Below are 20,032 nucleotides of genomic sequence, written 5' to 3'. Positions count from 1 at the left end.
AGGCCCGGTGCACGAATTTGTGCACAGTGGGGTGCGGCCGGGCTGGTGGGGGTTAGGGGACATGGGAGGTTGGCCCGCCGGCTGGGGGGAGGAGCTGTGAATGGTTGGGGGCGCTGATCGGGGCCCGATTGGGCCGGTTGGCCATCGCAATGCGTGCCATAGTGACTGGTCATTCTGGTCATTTTGTTGTTCTGGTTGCTTGGCTTTTATATATAGAGATATTTTTTTATGCTGTACTTTACAGCTCCAAGACTAATTTTATAACTGGCAGTTGATACTTGTTAATCCCTTTCACCTTTTCCTCTCATTTTCTCCAAACTCCTCCCATCTGGCAACCATTAGTTTGTTCTCTGTATCTATCTGGTTGTTTCTGGGGTTTTTTTTTTGTTTGTTCATTTATTTTGTTTTTTAGATTTCACATATAAGTGAAATCATACAGTATTTGTCTTTCTCACTGCCTTATTTCACTTAGGATAATACACTAGGTCCATCCATGTTGTAGCAAATGGCAAAATTTCATTCTTTTTTTATTGTATATACTATGTATGACATCTTTATCCATTTGTCTATTAGTGGACACTTAGGTTGCTTCCATATCTTGGCTCTTGTAAATAATGCTGCAGTGAACATAGGAGTGCATATCTTTTTGAATTAGTGTTTTGGATTTCTTTGAATAAATACCCAGACGTTGGATTGCTGGGTCATATGGTAGTTCTATTTTTAATTTTTTGAGGAACATCTATACTGTTTTCCATAGTGGCTATACCAGTTTACAATCCCTCCAACAGGTTTCTTTTTTTCCACCTTCTGTCCAACACATATTCTTTGTTGTCTTTTTGATAGTAGCCATTCTGACAGATGTGAAGTGATTTATCATTGTGGTTTGATTTGCATTTTACTGATTATTAGTGATGTTGAGCATCTTTTCATGTGTTTGTTGGCCATCTGTATGTCTTCTTTGGAGAAATGTCTACTTAGACCCTCTGCCCATTTTTTAATTGAATTTTTTTTTTTTATGTTGAGTTGTATGAGTTTTTTATATATTTTGGATATTAACCCCTTTCAGAGAGATCTTTTTTAAAGAGATCTTAGTCACTAGTTTGCTTTTTTGTTTTGTAGATGGTTTATTTTGTGGTACAAAAGCTTTTTAGTTTGATGTAGTATCATTTGTTTACTTTTGCTTTTATTATCTTTGCCCTCAGAGATATATTTAAAAAAATATTGGTAGGTCCATTGTCAAAGAGTTTATTGGCTATGTTTCCTTCCAGGAGTTTTATGGTTTTAGGTCTTTAATCAATTTTGAGTTTATTTTTGTATATGGTATAAGAAAGTAGTCTGGTTTCATTTTATTGCATTTATCTACCTAGTTTTTCCAATACTATTGTCTTTATTCCATTGTATATTCTTGCCTCCTTTGTCATAGATTAATTTGACCATATAAGTTTGGGTTTACTTCTGGGCTCTCTATTCTGCTCCATTGATCTGTGTGTCTTTTTTGTGCCACCCAAGACCATACTGTTTTGATTACTATAGCTTTGTAATATAATTTGAATTTAGGTAGCATAATACCTCCAACTCTGTTCTTTTTTCTCAAGATTGCTTTGGCTATGTGTTTTTTGTATGATTCCACATAAATTTCAGGATTATTTGTTCTAGTTCTATGAAAAATGCCATTGGTATTTTGATAGGGATTACATTAAATCCATAGATTGCTTTGGGTGATATGGATTTTGACAATATTAATTCTTCCAATCCATGAGCATGGTATATCCTTCCATTTATTTGTGTCTTCTTCAATTTCTTTCATCAATGTCTTATAGTTTTCATAGCAGAGATCTTTTATCTCTTTGGTTAAATTTATTTCTATGTATTTCTGTTTTTTAAAAAAATGTGTTTTTCTTGATTTTTAGAGAAAGAGAAAGGGAAAGGGATAGAGAGTTAAAAACATCGATGAGAGAGAAACATCATCGATCGGCTGCCTTCTACATGCCCCCACTGGGGATCAAGCCTACAACCCAGGCATGTGCTCTGACCGGGCATCGAATCATGACCTCCTGGTTCATGGGTCAGTGCTCAACCACTGAGCCATACCGGCTAGGCAGTATTTTATTCTTTTTGATGCAATTATAATTGGGGTTGTGTTCTTAATTTCTCTTTCTGATAGTTTGTTACTAGTGTATAAAAATGCAATAGATTTCTGAATATTAATTTTGTATTCTCAGATTTTACTGACTTCATTTATTAGTTCTAATATATTTTTGGTGGAATCTTTAGGGTATCATGTCATTTGCAAATAGTAACATTTTTACATTTTCCTTTCCAATTTTCTTTTTATTTTTCTTTCTGTCTGATTGCTGTGACTAGGACTTCCAATATTATGTTGAATTATGTTGAACTAGAGGCCCGATGCACAAAATTTGTGCAAGGGGCTCAGCCCTCGCAGCCGTTGCGACTTGCCTCGGCCCTCGTAGCCCAGCTTCATTCAGGAGGTTGTCCAGAAGGATGTCTGAAAGGTCATTTGGCTGTCTGGTCTAATTAGCATATTACACTTTTATTATTATAGATAAGAGTAGTGAAAGTGGACATTTTTGTCTTATTCTCGTTCTTAGAGGAAAAAAAAGCTTCCAACACTTCGTCACTGATTATGATGTTAGCTGTAGTTTTCATATATAGCCTTAATATTTGGAGGTATGTTCCCTTTATCCCCACTTTGCTGAGAGTTTTTATCATAAATAGATGTTGAATCTTTCCAATGCTTTTCTACATCTATTGATGTAATCAAATGATTTTTATCTTTCGTTTTATGAAGTGTATCAAAATTGATTTTCTATTTTGTGCATCCTTTAAGAAATATTTATATAATTTATTACAGTTCCAGATTAATCTTTTATTTTATAGCAAATTATCATTTAAGAAAATGTAGAAAATATAAAATCATAGGAAGAAGAAAAAATTAAAATCACCCATGGTTGTATTACCTGGATTTAACTACTATTAAATATTTCTATTGTTTTTTTAATCTTAGTTTTTCTCTGAATAGGTAGAGTTTTTACATAGTAGTTCCAGCTCTTTCCCCCTGAATGGTATTTTTTGAAAGCAGATTATTATAAACATTCGTTGAGTACTTTTTACCATTATGCTGAGGGCTTTCACAGACATACATTAATTTAATTTCTTCCAGAAAAGTACCATTTTTTTATTTTGAGAAGAGAAAACTGAGGTTAAAGAAGTTGCTTATAGCCCTGACTGGTTTGGCTCAGTGAATACAGCGTCAGCCTGTGGACTGAAGGGTCCCAGGTTCGATTCCGGTCAAGGGCATGTACCTTGGTTGCGGGCACATCCCCAGTAGGGGGTGTGCAGGAGGCAGCTTATTGATATTTCTCTCTCATCGATGTTTCTAACTCTCTATCCCTCTCCCTTCCTCTCTGTAAAAATCAATAAAATATATATTTTTTAAAAATTGCTTATAGAAAAACAAAACCTACTCCTGTCTCACTACAATTTGCTACATGTATTAAACTTTTATACTGACTTCTGAATTAAAATGTGACAGCAACACTAAAAAAAAAATTGCTAGTTCAAGGATGCATAGCTAGTAAATAGTAGAATCAAGATTCAAACTCAGGTCTTCCAACTACATGTCCACATGCTTCTAGTACTATATTGTATCTGTTGAATTATTTTTATTAAAAACTGTCTTTAGATATTTTTGGTAATTCTTACCTAAATTGGAAATTATTATTACAGATATAAGCCTTCCAAAGTCAGCAGCAATCTGTTATACAGCAGCACTGTTGAAGACAAGGACTGTTTCAGATAAGTAAGTAATTATGGGAACTACAATAATTTAGAAAGACTGCTGAACTCAGTATTATGTTTGCCATCCACTGACTTTGAGCACTGCTCACTTTCCTTTCTACTTCCTTCTGAATAACCTTGATCTTAGGAGGCTCTGAGACTTCTGACAATGTGTAGTGGAAAGAGCAAGGTTTTTAGAGCTGAAGTAAACCTAGGGTCATATTCAAGTCTACCATATACCAGGTATGGTTCTTTGGGCAAGTTAATCAGTTTGAGTCTCTTCCTCATCTGTAAAATAAGAATAATAGTACTGTAGGGTGGTTCTATGAGGATTATGTGTACTAAATGCGTAAAACAATGCTAGACAGAAAGTACGTATACCAGGTGTACCAGTTAATAATGTGGATTTTGTAATCAAAGAAAACACGATAATTTCAAGAGAAACATCAAAAGTGCTTTATTCAAAGTAATGTTTATTGCTAGCTACAAATTTCCCCCATCTTTCAGATAATTTGTGGATTCTGTCCCAATAGATCTTTTAACATGTCTTTAACTGGTTTTGAAGTGTGCGATGGTATGTTATCATGAAGCAAAATGACTTTGCCGTGTCTTCTGGCCCATTCTGATCATTTTACGATCAAAGCATGGTTCAAAATGATTATTTGTTATCGGTAGCAATCAGTATTAACGGTTTCACCTGGTTTTAGAAGCTCATAATACACCACACCTTCCTGATCCCAGCAAACACAGAGCATTGTCTTCTTTCCAAAGCGATTTGGCCTTGCAGTCGATGTTGATGGTTGATCTGGATCAACCCATGATTTTGTACGTTTGGGATTCTCAAAATAAATCCAGTTTTCACCTCCAGTCACAATTCAATGAAAAGGGACTTTCTTTCATGCCGTTGAAGCAACATTTTACTGATGACTTTTAGGTTTTACATTTGTCTTTCATTCAGTGGATGTGGCACCCATTTTTCCTTCCTTTAAAATCTTTCTCATTGCTTGTGAACTATCGGAAATTGTTTGCTGAGCAACATTTAATCTTTCTGCAAGTTGTTTTTGAGTTTGACACACATCTTCATCCAATAATGCTTGTAATTGTTGGTCTTCAAACTTTTTCGGTTGACCTGGATGTTCTTTGTTTTTCACATTGAAATCATCACTTTTAAAGCATTTAAACCAGTGTTCACAAGTATCTTGACATGGAGCATGTTCACCATAAGCTTCCCAAAGTATACGATAACTTTCAGCAGCATTTTTCTTCAAAATAAAGTAATGAATTAAAACTTCCTGCAAATGCTGTTTTTTTGGCATGAAACTCGACATTTTTAAGTGTAAAAATATCTATGACTAGAGGCCCAGTGCATGAAATTTGTGCACGGGGGGTGGGTGTCCCTCAGCCCAGCCTGCACCCTCTCCAATCTGGGACCCCTCGAGGGATGTCCGACTGCCCATTTGGGATCGGGCCTAAATGGGCAGTTGGACACACCTCTCACAATCCAGGACTGTTGGCTCTCAACTGCTCACCTGCCTGCCTGCCTGCCTGATTGCCCCTAATTGCTTCTGCCTGCCAGCCTGATCACCCCCTATTCACTCCCCTGCCAGCCTGATTGACGTCTAATTGTTCTCCTGCTGGCCCGATTGCCCTCAACTGCCCTCCCCTGCTGGCCCAGTCACTCCTAACTGCCCTCCCTTGCCAGCCTGGTCGTACCTAACTGCCCTCCCCTGCAGGCCTGGTCACCCCCAACTTTCCTCCCCTGCAGGCCTGGTTGCCCTAACTGCCCTCCCCTGACAGCCTGGTCGCCCCTAACTGCCCTCCCCTGCCAGCCTGGTCACCCCCAACTGCCCTCCGCTGCAGGCCTGGTTGCCCCTAACTGCCCTCCCCTGCCGGCCTGGTCACCCCTAACTGCCCTCCCCTGACGGCCCAGTAACCCCTAACTGCCCTCCCCTGCCAGCCTGGTTGCCCCCAACGGCCCTTCCCTGCAGGCCTGGGTCCCCCCCAATGGCCCTCCCCTGCCAGCCCGGTCACCCCTAACTGCCCTCCCCTGCAGGCATGGTCCCTCCCAACTGCCCTCCCATGCTGGCCTGATTACCCACAACTGCCCTCCCCTGCCAGACATCTTGTGTCCACATGGGGGTAGCCATCTTTGACCACATAGGGGCAGTCATCTTGTGTGTTGGAGTGATGGTCAATTTGCATATTACTCCTTTATTAGATAGGATTTTAACACCTTCAGAAAATTTAACATATGAAATTTTGAAGCTTGTCAATACAACAAAATAGCATACATATCAAATTGCATATATATCAACATATGTGTAACTCCATCTATTGAAAAAAATCCGCATTAGTAACTGGTACACGTGGTAGTACATAGTAGCTATGATAATGACAAGATGTGTGCTAGGGGAAACAATTTCATTCTGAGATTTTAATTTTGTTCTGAGATTGTAATTCTGAATTTTTCTGTATTTCTTGCATTTGTGGCTGCCTTTAACGAATTCCACTTTATTCCACAAATAAGATGTCCAGAAACCAACCAAAAGGTTGGTTACTTTAGATTACTACTTATACGAATTAGAATGGAGTATTCACAGTCTGTTTCCTTTTTGTGAAAATTTAATAAGAATGTACTTCTGTTTTGGGAGATGCTGTGGATATCCCCATGTAGCCTTTCATATTTTATTCTTTTCCCCAAAGTGTGCCTTCAGTGGTCTTCTTCTGAAGTCTTTCGTTACTTAAATTTGAAGATTTCCATTTCTTACGCTGCCTTTATTATATGTTGGACCAAGGCTTTAATTTGATGTTTAGTAGTTATTTGGTTTTGTCTTTGATCATCACCAGAAACTCTGATTAGATTATGATCTAAATCCATATATTTTTTTAATATTCATTTCTTAATTTTGTGGTTTTCTTACAGATTCTCTCCAGAAACAGCCTCCAGAAGAGGGTTAAGCACAGCGGAAATTAACGCTGTGGAAGCAATTCATAGAGCTGTGGAATTTAATCCTCATGTTCCAAAAGTGAGAAACTTTATGATAAAAATACTACTTTTATTTAAGTTTATCAAACTCAGGACAGTGTACAGACCTAAGTTTGGGTTTTTCGTCTCCATAATTTGAGTTGGAATTGTTTTAGTCCACTATATTTTGATGCTTATTATTCACCTTAAAGGACTTGTTAAAAGTTGTTTAGAAAGATGGGTAGGAACAGTAGTTCACTATAGGCTTTGTAACTGCTGTCAAAATAGAATTTGAAATTCACTTAGCTGTTCCTTCTAGTATAGTTTTAAAGAAATAAAATGGCTTGGTCTTAATAAAAGATCATTCATTTTTTAGATCATTAAATCAAATTTCCTGTTACTGTGAAAGCTTTTTACATCTAAATAGATGCCTGGGTTTTGAACTATGGCTGAATAGACAAAGATTGAAAACAAATAGATTAAAATGATCAATGATAGGAAATAGATTGTGCAGGTTCCCAGAAAAACTGCTGAGTTGATGTTTATTTGGTCCCATCTCATTTGTCTTTATAATATGCACCTTGCAGACATACAGATTATTGGTTAATCTCTGTTATCATCCATAATTAAATGTTGTGTTTTAAAAACAATGTCCCATGTTAGGCAGTATAGAATATTCAATAGATGTATTTATGAGAAAATGTAAATTATAATGACTTATTTCAGTATAATGTATGTTGATAGAATTTGGAAGCTAATAAATATTAAAGAGATTAATCTCTAAAAAATCATCTCCAAGAAATGGACGTTGTAAATCTGTTAGAATGAGTAAAGATAGAGTTAAGAAAACTACTGAAATCTAAGAATGAGAGTCAACAAATATTTATACTATTCTCTTATTAAGTGACACTGGTCCCATATATTTAAATAAAATTTTTATTATGAATTATAATACACATACAGCAAAGTTTATGCACATAAATGTGCATCTTAATGATTTATTATAAAGCAAATTAGTGGAAACTACCTCCTATGTCAAGAAACAATACTGCCAGACCCCAGAAGCCTACCTGACTGCCCTTCCCAATTACAACCTCTTCCCTCTTACCTAAGGATACCCATTATTCTGACTTTGTGTTCATTTCCTTCTTTTCTTTTCTTTTTAGTTTATATTTTTGTTGTTGTTGTTGTTGGCTGTATAAAACAAGGAATGGTCCCTCTTTTTTTTATTCTGTGGAATAATTCATGTAAAATTAAAATTATTTCTGCCCTAGACAACTGATAGAATTAGCTGATATAACCACCTTATTGAGAAGGATTTTTATTATAAATTTTATTTCTTTAGTTTAATAGTTTAATTACAAATTCAGTTTCTTTAACCATTCCATAACTATTTAAATTTCTTATTTCTTTTTTGTGTTGCTTTTGGTGAGTTATATTTTTCTAGAAATTTACCTCATCATATTTTTAAAATTCATTGGCATAAATTTTCATAAAATTCTTTTATTACCTTGTTAATATTTGTGGGATGAGTTATAATATCCACTTTTCTCTCTAACACTAGTTACCTATTTTTTTCCTTGACCAGATTCTCCAGGGATCTATCCATTTTATTAGGAGCAAAGAACCGAGCTCTGGCTTTGTTGTTTCTCTCTACTATTTGTTTTCTGGCTCATTCATTTCTGCTCTTTATGACCTCCTTCAACTTTCTTTGGCCCTATTTTATTATTTTTTATTTCCTGTATCTTCTTTCACAGGTATTTAATTCATTAATATTTAGCATTTGTTCTTACTAGTACATCTATTTAAGTCTGTAAACCTTTTTCTAAGCACAGCCTAACTGCTGCATACTATGTAATATTTTTGCATAATTTAGTTCAAAATATTTTTTACATATTTTATCACTTTATTAGGAATAATTCCAAATGGGTTATGAAGAAGACTTATTCAAGTTTGATAAGTTTTCCAAAAACTATTAATGAAGTTATGTTCACCAATAAACAATAAACATCAGCAGAACTATCATACCAGTATACTGGACAAAGAATAAAGCTGATACCAAAAGTAACATGCAATATAAGTGATACAGCATAAAGAAAGATAATCTGCTGGGTATTAAAAATCATCTCAAGCCCAGCTGGCGTGGCTCAGTGGTTGAGTGTCGACCTATGTACCAGGAGGTCACGGTTCAATTCCCTGTCAGGGCACACTGGTTCGAGTCCCCGTCAGGGTCCACATCCGGGCCCATGTCCGGGTTGCGGGCTCAATTCCCAGTGTGGGGCACGCAGGAGGCAGCCAATCAATGATTCTCTCTCATCATTGATGTTTCTCTCTCTCCCTCTCCCTTCCTCTCTGAAATCAATAAAAAAGTATTTTAAAAAAATCATCTCAATATGAACTCTTTGCTACCAGCACAGAACTAATTAGCTCTCGAATCCAAACCATGCCAAGGTGAGCTTGGCTGATGGAAGCCAGGAGTCAATAATGGGAGTAGAAAATAATAAGTTCCCCAGTGCAACAGATCTCAATTATGTTTTGGAGTATTTCCCTGGCTGATACAAGCAGTATTAAAAAATCTTTTTGGGCCTTAGCCAGTTTGGCTCAGTGGCTAGAGCTTTGGCCTGTGGACTGAAGGGTTCCAGGTTCGATTCTGGTCAAGGGCACATACCTGTATTGCAGGCTTGATCCCCAGTAGGGGGCATGCAGAGGCAGCCGATCAATGATTCTCTCTCATCACTGATGTTTCTATCTCTCTCTCCCTCTCTCCCTTCTTCTCTGAAAATCAATAAAAACATTTAAAAAATTTTTTTTGGCAAATGATATAAGTAGTCATTTTACTGAAGAAAACACATGAATAGCTAATAGGCACATTAAAAGATACTCGGCATTATTGGCCATTGAGAAATACAAATTAAAACCACAATATGATATACTTGATACCCACTAGAATGCCCATATTATCAAAGACTGGCAATACTAAGTGTTGGCAGGAATGTGGAGAAACTTCATACATTACTGCTGTACATGTAAAATAGTGTGACTACTTTGGAAAACAGTTTTGCAGCTAAACATACGTACTTACTATATAACCCATCATTTCCATTCCTCGGTATCTACACAAGAGCAATGAACACATATTTCCATACAAAGACTTGTATGCAATTGTTCATAGCAGTATTGTTCACAGGATCCAAAAATTTGAAATAATCCACACAGATGAATAAATAAATGAATTGTGGTATATCCATAAAATGGAACACTTCTTAGCATTGAAAAGGAACAAAATATAAATACATACAATATAGATGAACCTCAAATAAAGGAAATCAGACACAACATATCGTATGATTCTATTTATATGTAATTCCTAGAACAGGTAAAACTGTAGAAACAAAAAGCAGATCAGTGGTTCCCTGGGACTGGCGGTGGGAGTGGGGATTGATTGCAAACAGGAACAAGGGAACTTTTTGTGGTGATGGTTACACAACTGTATAAATTACTAAAAATCATTGAACTATATGTACACTGAGTGGCCAGATTATTATGATCTCTGAACGCATAATAATCTGGCCACTCAGTGTATATCCTATATAATAAAAGGCTAATATGCAAATTGTCCCCTCGACCAGGAGTTCGACCAGCAGGCAGGCCCGCCAACTGCCCATGTCCCCTCCCCCTGGCCAGGCTGGACGGACCCCACCCATGCACGAATTCATGCACCGGGCCTCTAATATATATATGTACACACACACACACACACACACACACACACACACACACTGAGTAGCCACATTATTATGCGTTTAGAGATCATAATAATCTGGCCACTCAATGTATATACTTACATGGTGATCTTGTTATATGTATATGTAAAGTATACCTCAATAAAACTGCTATATATATATATATATATAATATATATATAATAAATATATATAATAATTGTCTATATTTTAAAATATGTAATGTGTATGTAATTTAAAATCATTTTTATTTATAGGTAGAAATTTACCTATTTCCCCCCCAACTTTATGTCATAGCCAGTTGACAATTCAACTCTATTAAAATATCCAGCTAAGTATAACCTTACATTATTGTTTGTGAATAGACATTTTAAGCAGGGTGTTATCAAACAGGATAATATCGCACTTAAATAACACTAGTGTTATATGAACTGGGAGAGCTCTGGAATCTGTGGCTGTCTGTGTTTGTTAGGATTTTACAAGTGATGAAGTATGTAAAGGTTCTTTCCTCGCCCCACCCCCACCCCCTTAAGGTCTCTATTCCTAACTCCCAGCTACAGCCAAACAAACATAAAGGCTTTATGGGTTTTATCTTCAAACTTCCAACTGTGGGTCATAATTTATTTAACTTAACAAACAGTGACATTTAAATATATATATTAAATCTTTTAATCTTACAAATTTATTATGCAAATTTGTCAAATGTTCTATGAATCTTACCAGTAAAATGACAAAGGATAAAGCTATTTTAGCAGGAAACATTTTTTGGCAACTTTCCAAATAACTACAACAGAAAGGCTGTAGGTCTAGAGCTATGCAATTTGTTAAAGCTGGAAACTATTAGATGTGCAATAGAGAAAGATCACATAAATCTCTTCAGGCTATGAATTTGCTTTAGATATTTCATTAATATTGATTGCCTATACAGATTTTTTTAATCTACTGAATGAATTTCAGTGTACAGTAACTATAATAGTAATAGTTAAAAATTAGAACAGTATGTTTTCATAGTTTTTGACTTGTTCTTCATTACCTAACTATGACTTTGGTTCAGCAAACATTTTCTTTTTTAGTCACCAAACAAGAGAAGGATTGTTCATCTTTCAGCTACTATAGAAATGGTCAGATTTTTTATTTTGCAATAGAAAATCTTTCATATCTTCTAATGATTCCACAGTATTCTATTTCAGTTATTCTAATGTCTCATAGTCTTTATTATCCCACCATCAAGGACTTTTATAGAAGGTGTTCTTTTAATTGAGATAATTCACATATGACAAAACTCACCTATTTAAAGTACACATTTCAGTGGTTTTTAGTCTATTCACAAGGTTGTCTGATTATCACCACTATCTAATTCTAGATCATTTTCACTACCTCAAAAAGAAACCCTGAACCTATTATCAGTCACTCCCCATTCCTCCCTCCCCCAATCATTGGCAACCACTAATCTACTTTCTGTCTCAATGGATTTGGAATCATACAATATGTGGCCTTCTGTGTATGACTTCCACTTAGCATAATATAGAGTGCCATGTTTCAATACTTCATTTCTTTTTATGTCTGAATAATATTCCATTGTATGAATATACCACATTTTATTTTTCCATTCATCAGTTGATGGACAATTGGGTTGGTTCCACTATTTGGCTATTATGAATAATGCTGCTATGAATATTCAGGTGCAAGTTTTTACATGAACACATGGTTTCACTTGTATACACTGAGTGGCCAGATTATTATGATCTCTGAACGCATAATAATCTGTCCACTCAGTGTGTGTGTGTGTGTGTGTGTATAGATATAGATATAGATATAGATATAGATATAGATATAGATATAGATATAGATATATTAGAGGCCCGGTGCATGAATTCGTGCATGGGTAGGGTCCGGCCAGCCTGGCCAGGGAGAGGGGACATGGGCAGTTGGCCAGCCTGCCTGCTGGTCGAACTCCTGGTTGAGGGGACAATTTGCATATTAGCCTTTTATTATATAGGATATACACTGAGTGGACAGATTATTATGCGTTCAGAGATCATAATAATCTGGCCACTCAGTGTATATACCTAGGAGCAGAATTGACAGAACATATGGTAATTATATGTTTAACTTTTTGAGAGATGGTCAAACTGTTTTCCAAAATGGCTGTGCTATTTTACCTTCCCACCAGCAATGTGTGAGGGAGGGCTCCAATTTCTGTACATTTGTGTCAACACTTGTTATTGTCTTTCTTTTTATTATAGTTATCCTAGGAGGTGTGAAGTGCTATCTCATTGTGGTTTTGGTTTGCATTTCTTTAATGACTAATGATGTTGAACATCTTTTAATGTGCTTATTGTCCATTTGTGTATCTTCTTTGGATAAATGTCTATTCAGGTCTTTTGTACATTTTTAAAAATTTGTCTTTTATTATAGAAGGTATTCTTTAGCATTTTTATTATAGTAGGCCATTGAGGTTCTTGCTTAATATGGTCTAAAACCATTGTGAATCTCCATAGTTAAAAATACCGTCACATCATTTAATTTCACCCATGAAATGTAAACATGAGGATGGGTAATGAACCTTGCTGAGATGCGGATGCTGGAGAGCCAGTGAGGGCTATTCATTAGGTAAGTTACTCACACGTGTACACAAGCCTCGTGATTAAAATTTGTGCCTTAGCAAATTGTTGGCTTTATAAGTCATGGATGTTTAGAGATAGCATAGATGATTGAAATTGAAAACATTAAATCCATGCATGTTAGTGAGCTACTCTTTCATGTAATTGTTCTTATATGACACTCTAAGTGTCTGGTTGATCAGAAATTGAAACCTGTCGGATGACACTTATCCCATTCATCATAGACGATACTAGCTCTTTAGCAGCAGGCTTACATTTCATTGGCCAAACTACCTATATTATAAACATATTATAGCAGCATGTTTAAAAGATAAGAGGGAATCAGGCACCTTATTGACATTCTAAGTGGCATAGCAGCAGTAAAAGGAGAAATGGGGAAGTGGTGTTGAAGTCTAGGACCCAAACTTAGAAAACAGGGAGGCCATACTGTGGCCTAGGTGAAAGAGTTGAGAAGTGAAATGCTCACCCACTGAGATGCTGCTCTGTAGGACCTTGTGGGAAGGAGTTTTCCTGTGGCCAATGTCCTCTCTAGCCTCCCTTCCGTCTTCGTTCAGTAAAAGATCACTTTCCTTTGCTCCTGAGGCTGTTAGGTAGTATTCTGTTTTCAGTTTATTCATAGAGAATTTGTTTACTTTCTATGTGGGAACCGTCCCTAGTCTCCCCCCTAATACACACCCATGTGGACTTTTTGCATTCGGCCTGCCTGTCCAATCTCATAGAATGTGCACTGAGAAAACTAATTGCAGAGATAAATTGGTTCTTGGTGTGCATGACTGATCAAGACCAAAGTACCTTAATTTCAGATGCCTTCAGAGAGATTTTTCTTTAACCTTCTGCTTTTAAGAGGAAGATTATAAAGCATTATCATTACTTCAGGTCAGAATTATATTGCTTTTGGTCAAAAGCTGTTGTAAGATTTACAAAGTAGTAGAAACAAAGTAATCTAAAGATAAATTATAAAGATCAAAGCAATTCAAAATTAAAGTGAATTTGAGTATAAGCAAAGGCATGGTTTTAGAGTTATAAAAGAAACCATCAGACCATACATCGTTATGTCTTTTTTATAGCTTCCAAGGTAGCCTTGATTTTTTATATTTTTAGGGAAAAGCAAGAGGCATGAGTAGTTATTTGAGTATATTATATTATCCATAGTTTAATACTAGTTAAAATTGTCCCAAGCAGTTTCTGGTTTATTCGATATATAACCACAAGGTGATTTGGAGGTAATATGGAAGGTCCTGTAGCACATACTAGGTACCAGCCTTGGATTATGTCTCTAACTCTATTTTATTTATTGATAATTTCCAAATCTGTATCTTTTAACTCTGACTTCCTCATCTATAGACTTGCATTTCTGTCTAGTTATGAAAAATTTTAACTAGATACCTAATAGGTATTTCAGATACTTTAATGTGTCTGCAAATGAATTTTTAAAAATTTAAGTCTTTTCTTCTACTTGTCTATCCTTTCTTAGATAAATATTCTAATTTAATACTTCATTATCCTTTTCTCCTCATTAACCTTTACTTCTGCCCTTTCCAAATTACCAACTTGTATTGTAACCTTGGATATGTCTTTCAGATTTAGCCATCTACTCCACCCCCATGGTCACCATCTTGCACCTTCACTGTCTATTCTTTAAAAAAAAAAAAAAAAATATTATTATTATTATTATAAAGTAATGAGCACATTTTACAAAAAATTCAGACCCCTCAAAAGTTTGTAAAGTAAAATGTCTCCTGTTTTTCCCTTCCAATTCTGCTTCTCTTAAGTAACCATAGTTTCTGTTTGATTTATTTAATGCCACACATTTTTTAAGCATTTCTAAATATATAGATACTAGAGGCCCGGTGCACAAAATTCATGCAAAGGGCTCGGCCCTTGCAGCCCTAGCTTCGTCCAGAAGGTCATCCGGAAGGATGTCTGGTCTAATTAGCATATTACACTTTTATTATTATAGATACTTACTGTCTTTTGCTTGCACCCTTAAAACAGATTCCTCACCCTGGCCAATGTGGCTCAGTGGTAGAGCATTGGCCTGCACACCCAAGGGTTGCAGGTTTGATTCCTGGTCAAGAGCACAAACCTGGGTTGCAGATTTGTTCCCTGGGTACTCACAAAAATGTTTCTCTCTCTTCCTCCCTCCCTTCCACTCTCTCTAAAAATCATTGGAAAACATATCCTTGTGTGAGGATTTACAACAACAAAAAAACCAGATTCCTCACTTGTCTCCCTGCCATCAACCCCTCTCCACTCTGGTTATTGCCAAAGTTATCTACTTAAACAGCAAATCTTACTCTGCTAAAGAGCTCTGCTTGTTCCCCATCACCCCCTATAAGATAAGGACCAATCCCTTAAACATTGCGTATATAGAAGCCCTTCACAGTCTGGGCCCATTGTCTATCTCCAGCCGTACTCCTTGCCACATCTGCCTTGTTCCTTATCTCCAGCATCACTATTTCCTGGATTGGTCATGTCTTATCATACCTCCCTACCTTTGTACATATGCCCCATCTCTTCTCTATCATCAGGTTTCTCATTCTTCAAAACCCTGCTTATCTGTGGCCTCCTTTATAGAAGCATCTTTCTTACTTTTCCCAAGGAGAGATAAAGGCTCTCTCCTCTCTGTTCTTTTAGTACCATAATCAAACCTTTTCTTTTTGTCTGTATGTCTCCCCCTTAGCAGAAATTCCTGAGTAGCAGTTTGAGAAGAAGATAAAATAAGTCATAATCCTATAATTTCCTTCTTTAAATGTATTTTCCTTAAACTGAAAATTTCCCTTATATTTTGAGGGTGAAATTTTATTTTAGTATCTTATTGGAAACTGAAAAGTAAGGTTTGCTTTGTTTTAAAGTCAAATTGGAAAGGACATTTGGTAGTAGGCAAGACATAATAAAAAATGTAGCATAAAGAAGACTTTTTAACGACCAAGATTTTAAAATATAAACTCCTGAAGTATTTTCTAATAAGCATGCCATGTGTGTTTGATTACTATCCAAATTGTCACTTACATTATTGAACAGTGAAAATATACATTATAGTTGCTGTTCACAAAGTATTTCCTTGCTAAGTGGCTACAAAGACAGGGTTAGTTTAAAACTTCAGGATTCTAAAACTCAGTGAAAATAATTTGGTATATTTTGTCTCTATCTGTAAAATGAGGCAGAATTTTAATAGAAATGAGTTGGTTTAAGTATTAAGCAGTTTTCTTCTGAAAATGAGATACTCTCTTTTATGATGGAGATGTCACTGTGGTTGCTGCACTTTCTTTGCTTCCTACTGAAGAAGCTCCCCGTGCACTTACAAAGAGCATAAGCAGTCATGTCAGAGGTCAGCTATTTGAGTCCATTTTCCCACAGCTGCCTGGTGCGAGTGATCTTTTACTGTGTTTTAAAAAAATGGGCAAGGATTAGAGAGGATTAGGAAGAATAGTACCCTCTTGAATATAGGCCCAGGGCTCTAAGGGGAGAAAACCCAACCAGGCAGCAAATGGGCTTTGCTTGACCAGGACACAACCTCTGCTGCATTCCTTTAAGAAACTGAATGGGAAATGTTAAGTCCCCAAACTGGATTAGTAAATAATCTCATAGCTTGTGACATCTGCTAAAGTAAATTGATGAGCAAATTGCATTCTTACACTTTGAGGAGGGGGCCAGCTACATCAAGACTAAGAATAATTCTTTTTTTTTAAATTTCAGCTATATTGAGGTATAGGAGTAAGAGTCATTAAAGATAAGCATTAAACTCAGTAAGTGTGGGAAAACACATTTCATAAGAAAATTATTTAGATATATTAATATTATGTATACATATATATTGATTAATAACCTAAGGCTTAAATTTTGAAACAACTGCACTTTTTGTTTTTAAGATTCTTCCTTCTTGTAGCAGTTTTACAAAATGAGTTTCATAAATTCAACTATTTAATTTATGTTGTTTATCTCATTAGTTGTGGAACAGTCTGAGGAATTTAGATTTTGAAATGTGAGAATATATATTTTGAGACACCTCTGGCATGTTTCTCTTTATTTTATAACAGAAGTTAATGTGGTTTGGACCTTATACACATAACAGAATCGAGTTATTTAAAACTAAAGAGGACATTTCAAACCTCTTTTAGTAGGGGAAGTGTTTGCAGAAAGTATTTAGCTAACTAAAAGAGTTTGTTTTCAGTTGACCACTTTATATAAAGATGATGTTCAAGTGATTAATTTTGTATCTTCATGTAATTAGTGTACGAAGTTGATTAGTGTAATAACTGTGTTTATACTGATTTTGTCATGGATTATAATATTAAGGCAAACATGTTCTTCAAGAATTTAAGGTAGACTTTAATTTCATCAATTAATAAGAACTCACAGGCTCTAGCTTCTTTAACAAGCATCCTCACTAATCCCTCCAATGCATCTTGTTCTCTTGGTTCAGTGCCTTTGCTCAAGTTGGTTCTGTACTTCGACTATGTCCTCCTGTTCTCTCCACCCCAACCCCAATCTGCCCATCCACATTCTGTCCAACTTTATATATCAGCTCCAATCCCAAATTCCATCAAGAGGTTTATTTTCAGCCCCTTAAGCAGAAGTAGTACCTCCTAAACGTAGAATTACCATATGACCCAGCAATTCCATTCCTAGGTATATACCCAAGAGAGATAAAAACAGATGTTCACATAAAAATTGGTATGGGGATGTTTTGGGCACCATTATTCAAATAGCCTAAAGGTGAAAGTTACCAAATGTCTATCAAATGATGAATGGATAAACTAATATATTATATCCATACAATGGAATATTATTCAGTCACAAAAAGGAATGAGGGACTGATACATGCTGCAACATGTATACACCTTGAAAACATTCTGCTAAGTGAAAGAAACCAGTTACAAAAGACCATATATTATATGATTCTGTTTGTATAGATTTGCCAGAAAAGGCAAATCTATAGAGACAGAAAGGAGATTCATGGTTGCTCAGGGCTTAGCGGGAATGGTGGAGTTGAGGGTGGTAACTAAAGAGTACAAGGGTTTCCTTTTAAAGTGACAGTTGCACATATATGTGAATATTCTAAATACCATTGAATTGTGTATTTTAAATGGATGAATTGTAAAGTATATCTCAATAAACTGTAAATTACATCTCAATAAAGCAGTTAAAAAACTAAATTAAAAAAATTAATACCTCCTATCCATATTCCTATAAATATTGTTTATACCTCTAATAAAACATTTAGCACAGTCTGGTCATAATTATTAACTTAAGAAATCTGTCTTTCTCATTGCATTAGGAAGTTCCAAAAAATAGAGCATTTTGTTTTTGGTATTCCCTAACAAGTAAATGCTTTGCTCTCAGTAAATATTAATTCAATTGAACTTCTTCATAATTAAGTTCCTTTACTGTAAAATGAGAATGAGAAAAAAATAATTAAATGTTGCCACAAAGTGTTGTGCCAAAACTGTAGTTTCTATTTTTTACACTTAATTAGTATTTGAAAAAAATAAATATTTGCTCTCATATTATTTCTTCACTTGAAGTTTCCATTTTGTATTTAGCAAGGTCACATATAAGCCATTTATCACCTTATTTTTACCTATAGGAATAATGTTGTCATTGGAATTTGCTTACAAAGCATTTTATACACATTCATCAGTAGGACCTTAATGTTTGTATACATTTATCAGTAGGACCTTAATGTCATTTCAACTAGCTTAATAAGTGATTGTTTTTTAAGTAAAACTGACTTTATAAAATTAGAATCTACATTTTTGTGGATGTTTGAACTTAACATAATTTTTCTTTTTTTGTGTGGTGTGTCTATGTGTGTGTGTTATTTTTCTAGTATTTACTAGAGATGAAAAGTCTAATTTTACCTCCAGAACACATTCAGAAACGGGGGGATAGTGAAGCAGTTGCCTATGCTTTCTTTCATCTTCAGCACTGGAAGCGAATAGAAGGTGCTCTTAATCTGTTACAGTGTACATGGGAAGGCAGTAAGTATTCTTTTCCAAATGTAACCCTGATCTCTCTGACTATTCACTGCATTCACAGGCAGCTTTTTTTAAGTGAGATTGTCTGATTTTCCATAAGGATTTGTTGATCAGATTGGTTTCAGTGTGAACTCAGTGGTGTTAATTTGGTTTATTGGTAGAAGAGATGTTTAATGTACTTGGTGCCACATTTAGGAAAAGCAGAATGAGAACCTGTTATGCTATTTTGCCACATGTTCATTTAAATTGTACATTTGTAAGGAAAGAAAATAACTCATCATTCTTGTTTTATGAGCTTTTTAATGTAGTTGAGCTATTCTAATATTTTTAAAAATTGGACAGCGGTTTTGCTTTATTTTCAGATGTGTACAACATGAAACTATTTTCATCACAACTAATATCAACTCTATTTTTAAATTTTTTTAATTGTGGTAAAATACATCTATACTAATCTATACTAATAAAAGTGTAATATGCTAATTAAACCAGGAGACCTTCTGGAGACTTTCCGGACGTCGTTCCAGACAAAACCAGGGGCTTGGCCGGCCTGCAAACCATCCCCAACTGGCCCTGGCCCCTCGCCCAGGCTGGCCATGCCCCCCAGCAGGGACCCTCGCCCCAATGGGGGTGTGGCCAGCCTGCAAACAGCCATCAGTCCCTTACCCAGGCTGGCCCAGGCCCCTCGCCCAGGCCAGCCCCGCCCCCCAAGGGGACTCCCTTTAGGGCAGACCAGCTGGCCCCCACCTGTGCACCAGGCCTCTATACTAATAATAGGGTAATATGCTAATTAGACCAGGAGACCTTCTGGGAGACCTTCCAGACATCCTTCCGGACAAAGCCATAGTGGCAGGGCCGAGGCAGAGGCGGTTAGGGGCGATCAGGCCAGGAGGGGAGGGCAGTTGGGGGTGATAGGGCCGGCAG

The 20,032-nt window shown here is 36.1% G+C and overlaps 1 protein-coding gene across 3 annotated transcripts in view; it reads left to right on the top strand.

The window, feature by feature from the left end:
• ST7L (suppression of tumorigenicity 7 like) overlaps positions 1–20,032 on the top strand; it is a 140,850-nt gene that overhangs the window by 30,093 nt on the left and 90,725 nt on the right. For all 3 annotated transcript variants that reach the window (XM_054711425.1, XM_054711426.1, XM_054711427.1), the window contains exons 10-12: positions 3,748–3,820; positions 6,722–6,824; positions 18,964–19,114. In XM_054711425.1, coding sequence (XP_054567400.1) covers positions 3,748–3,820; positions 6,722–6,824; positions 18,964–19,114 — 327 coding nt within the window. The remainder of the gene's footprint in view (positions 1–3,747; positions 3,821–6,721; positions 6,825–18,963; positions 19,115–20,032) is intronic.

The sequence above is a fragment of the Eptesicus fuscus genome, chromosome 22 (assembly GCF_027574615.1).
Source record: "Eptesicus fuscus isolate TK198812 chromosome 22, DD_ASM_mEF_20220401, whole genome shotgun sequence".
Lineage (NCBI taxonomy): Eukaryota > Metazoa > Chordata > Mammalia > Chiroptera > Vespertilionidae > Eptesicus > Eptesicus fuscus.
This window is presented reverse-complemented; position numbering and strand designations above follow the sequence as displayed.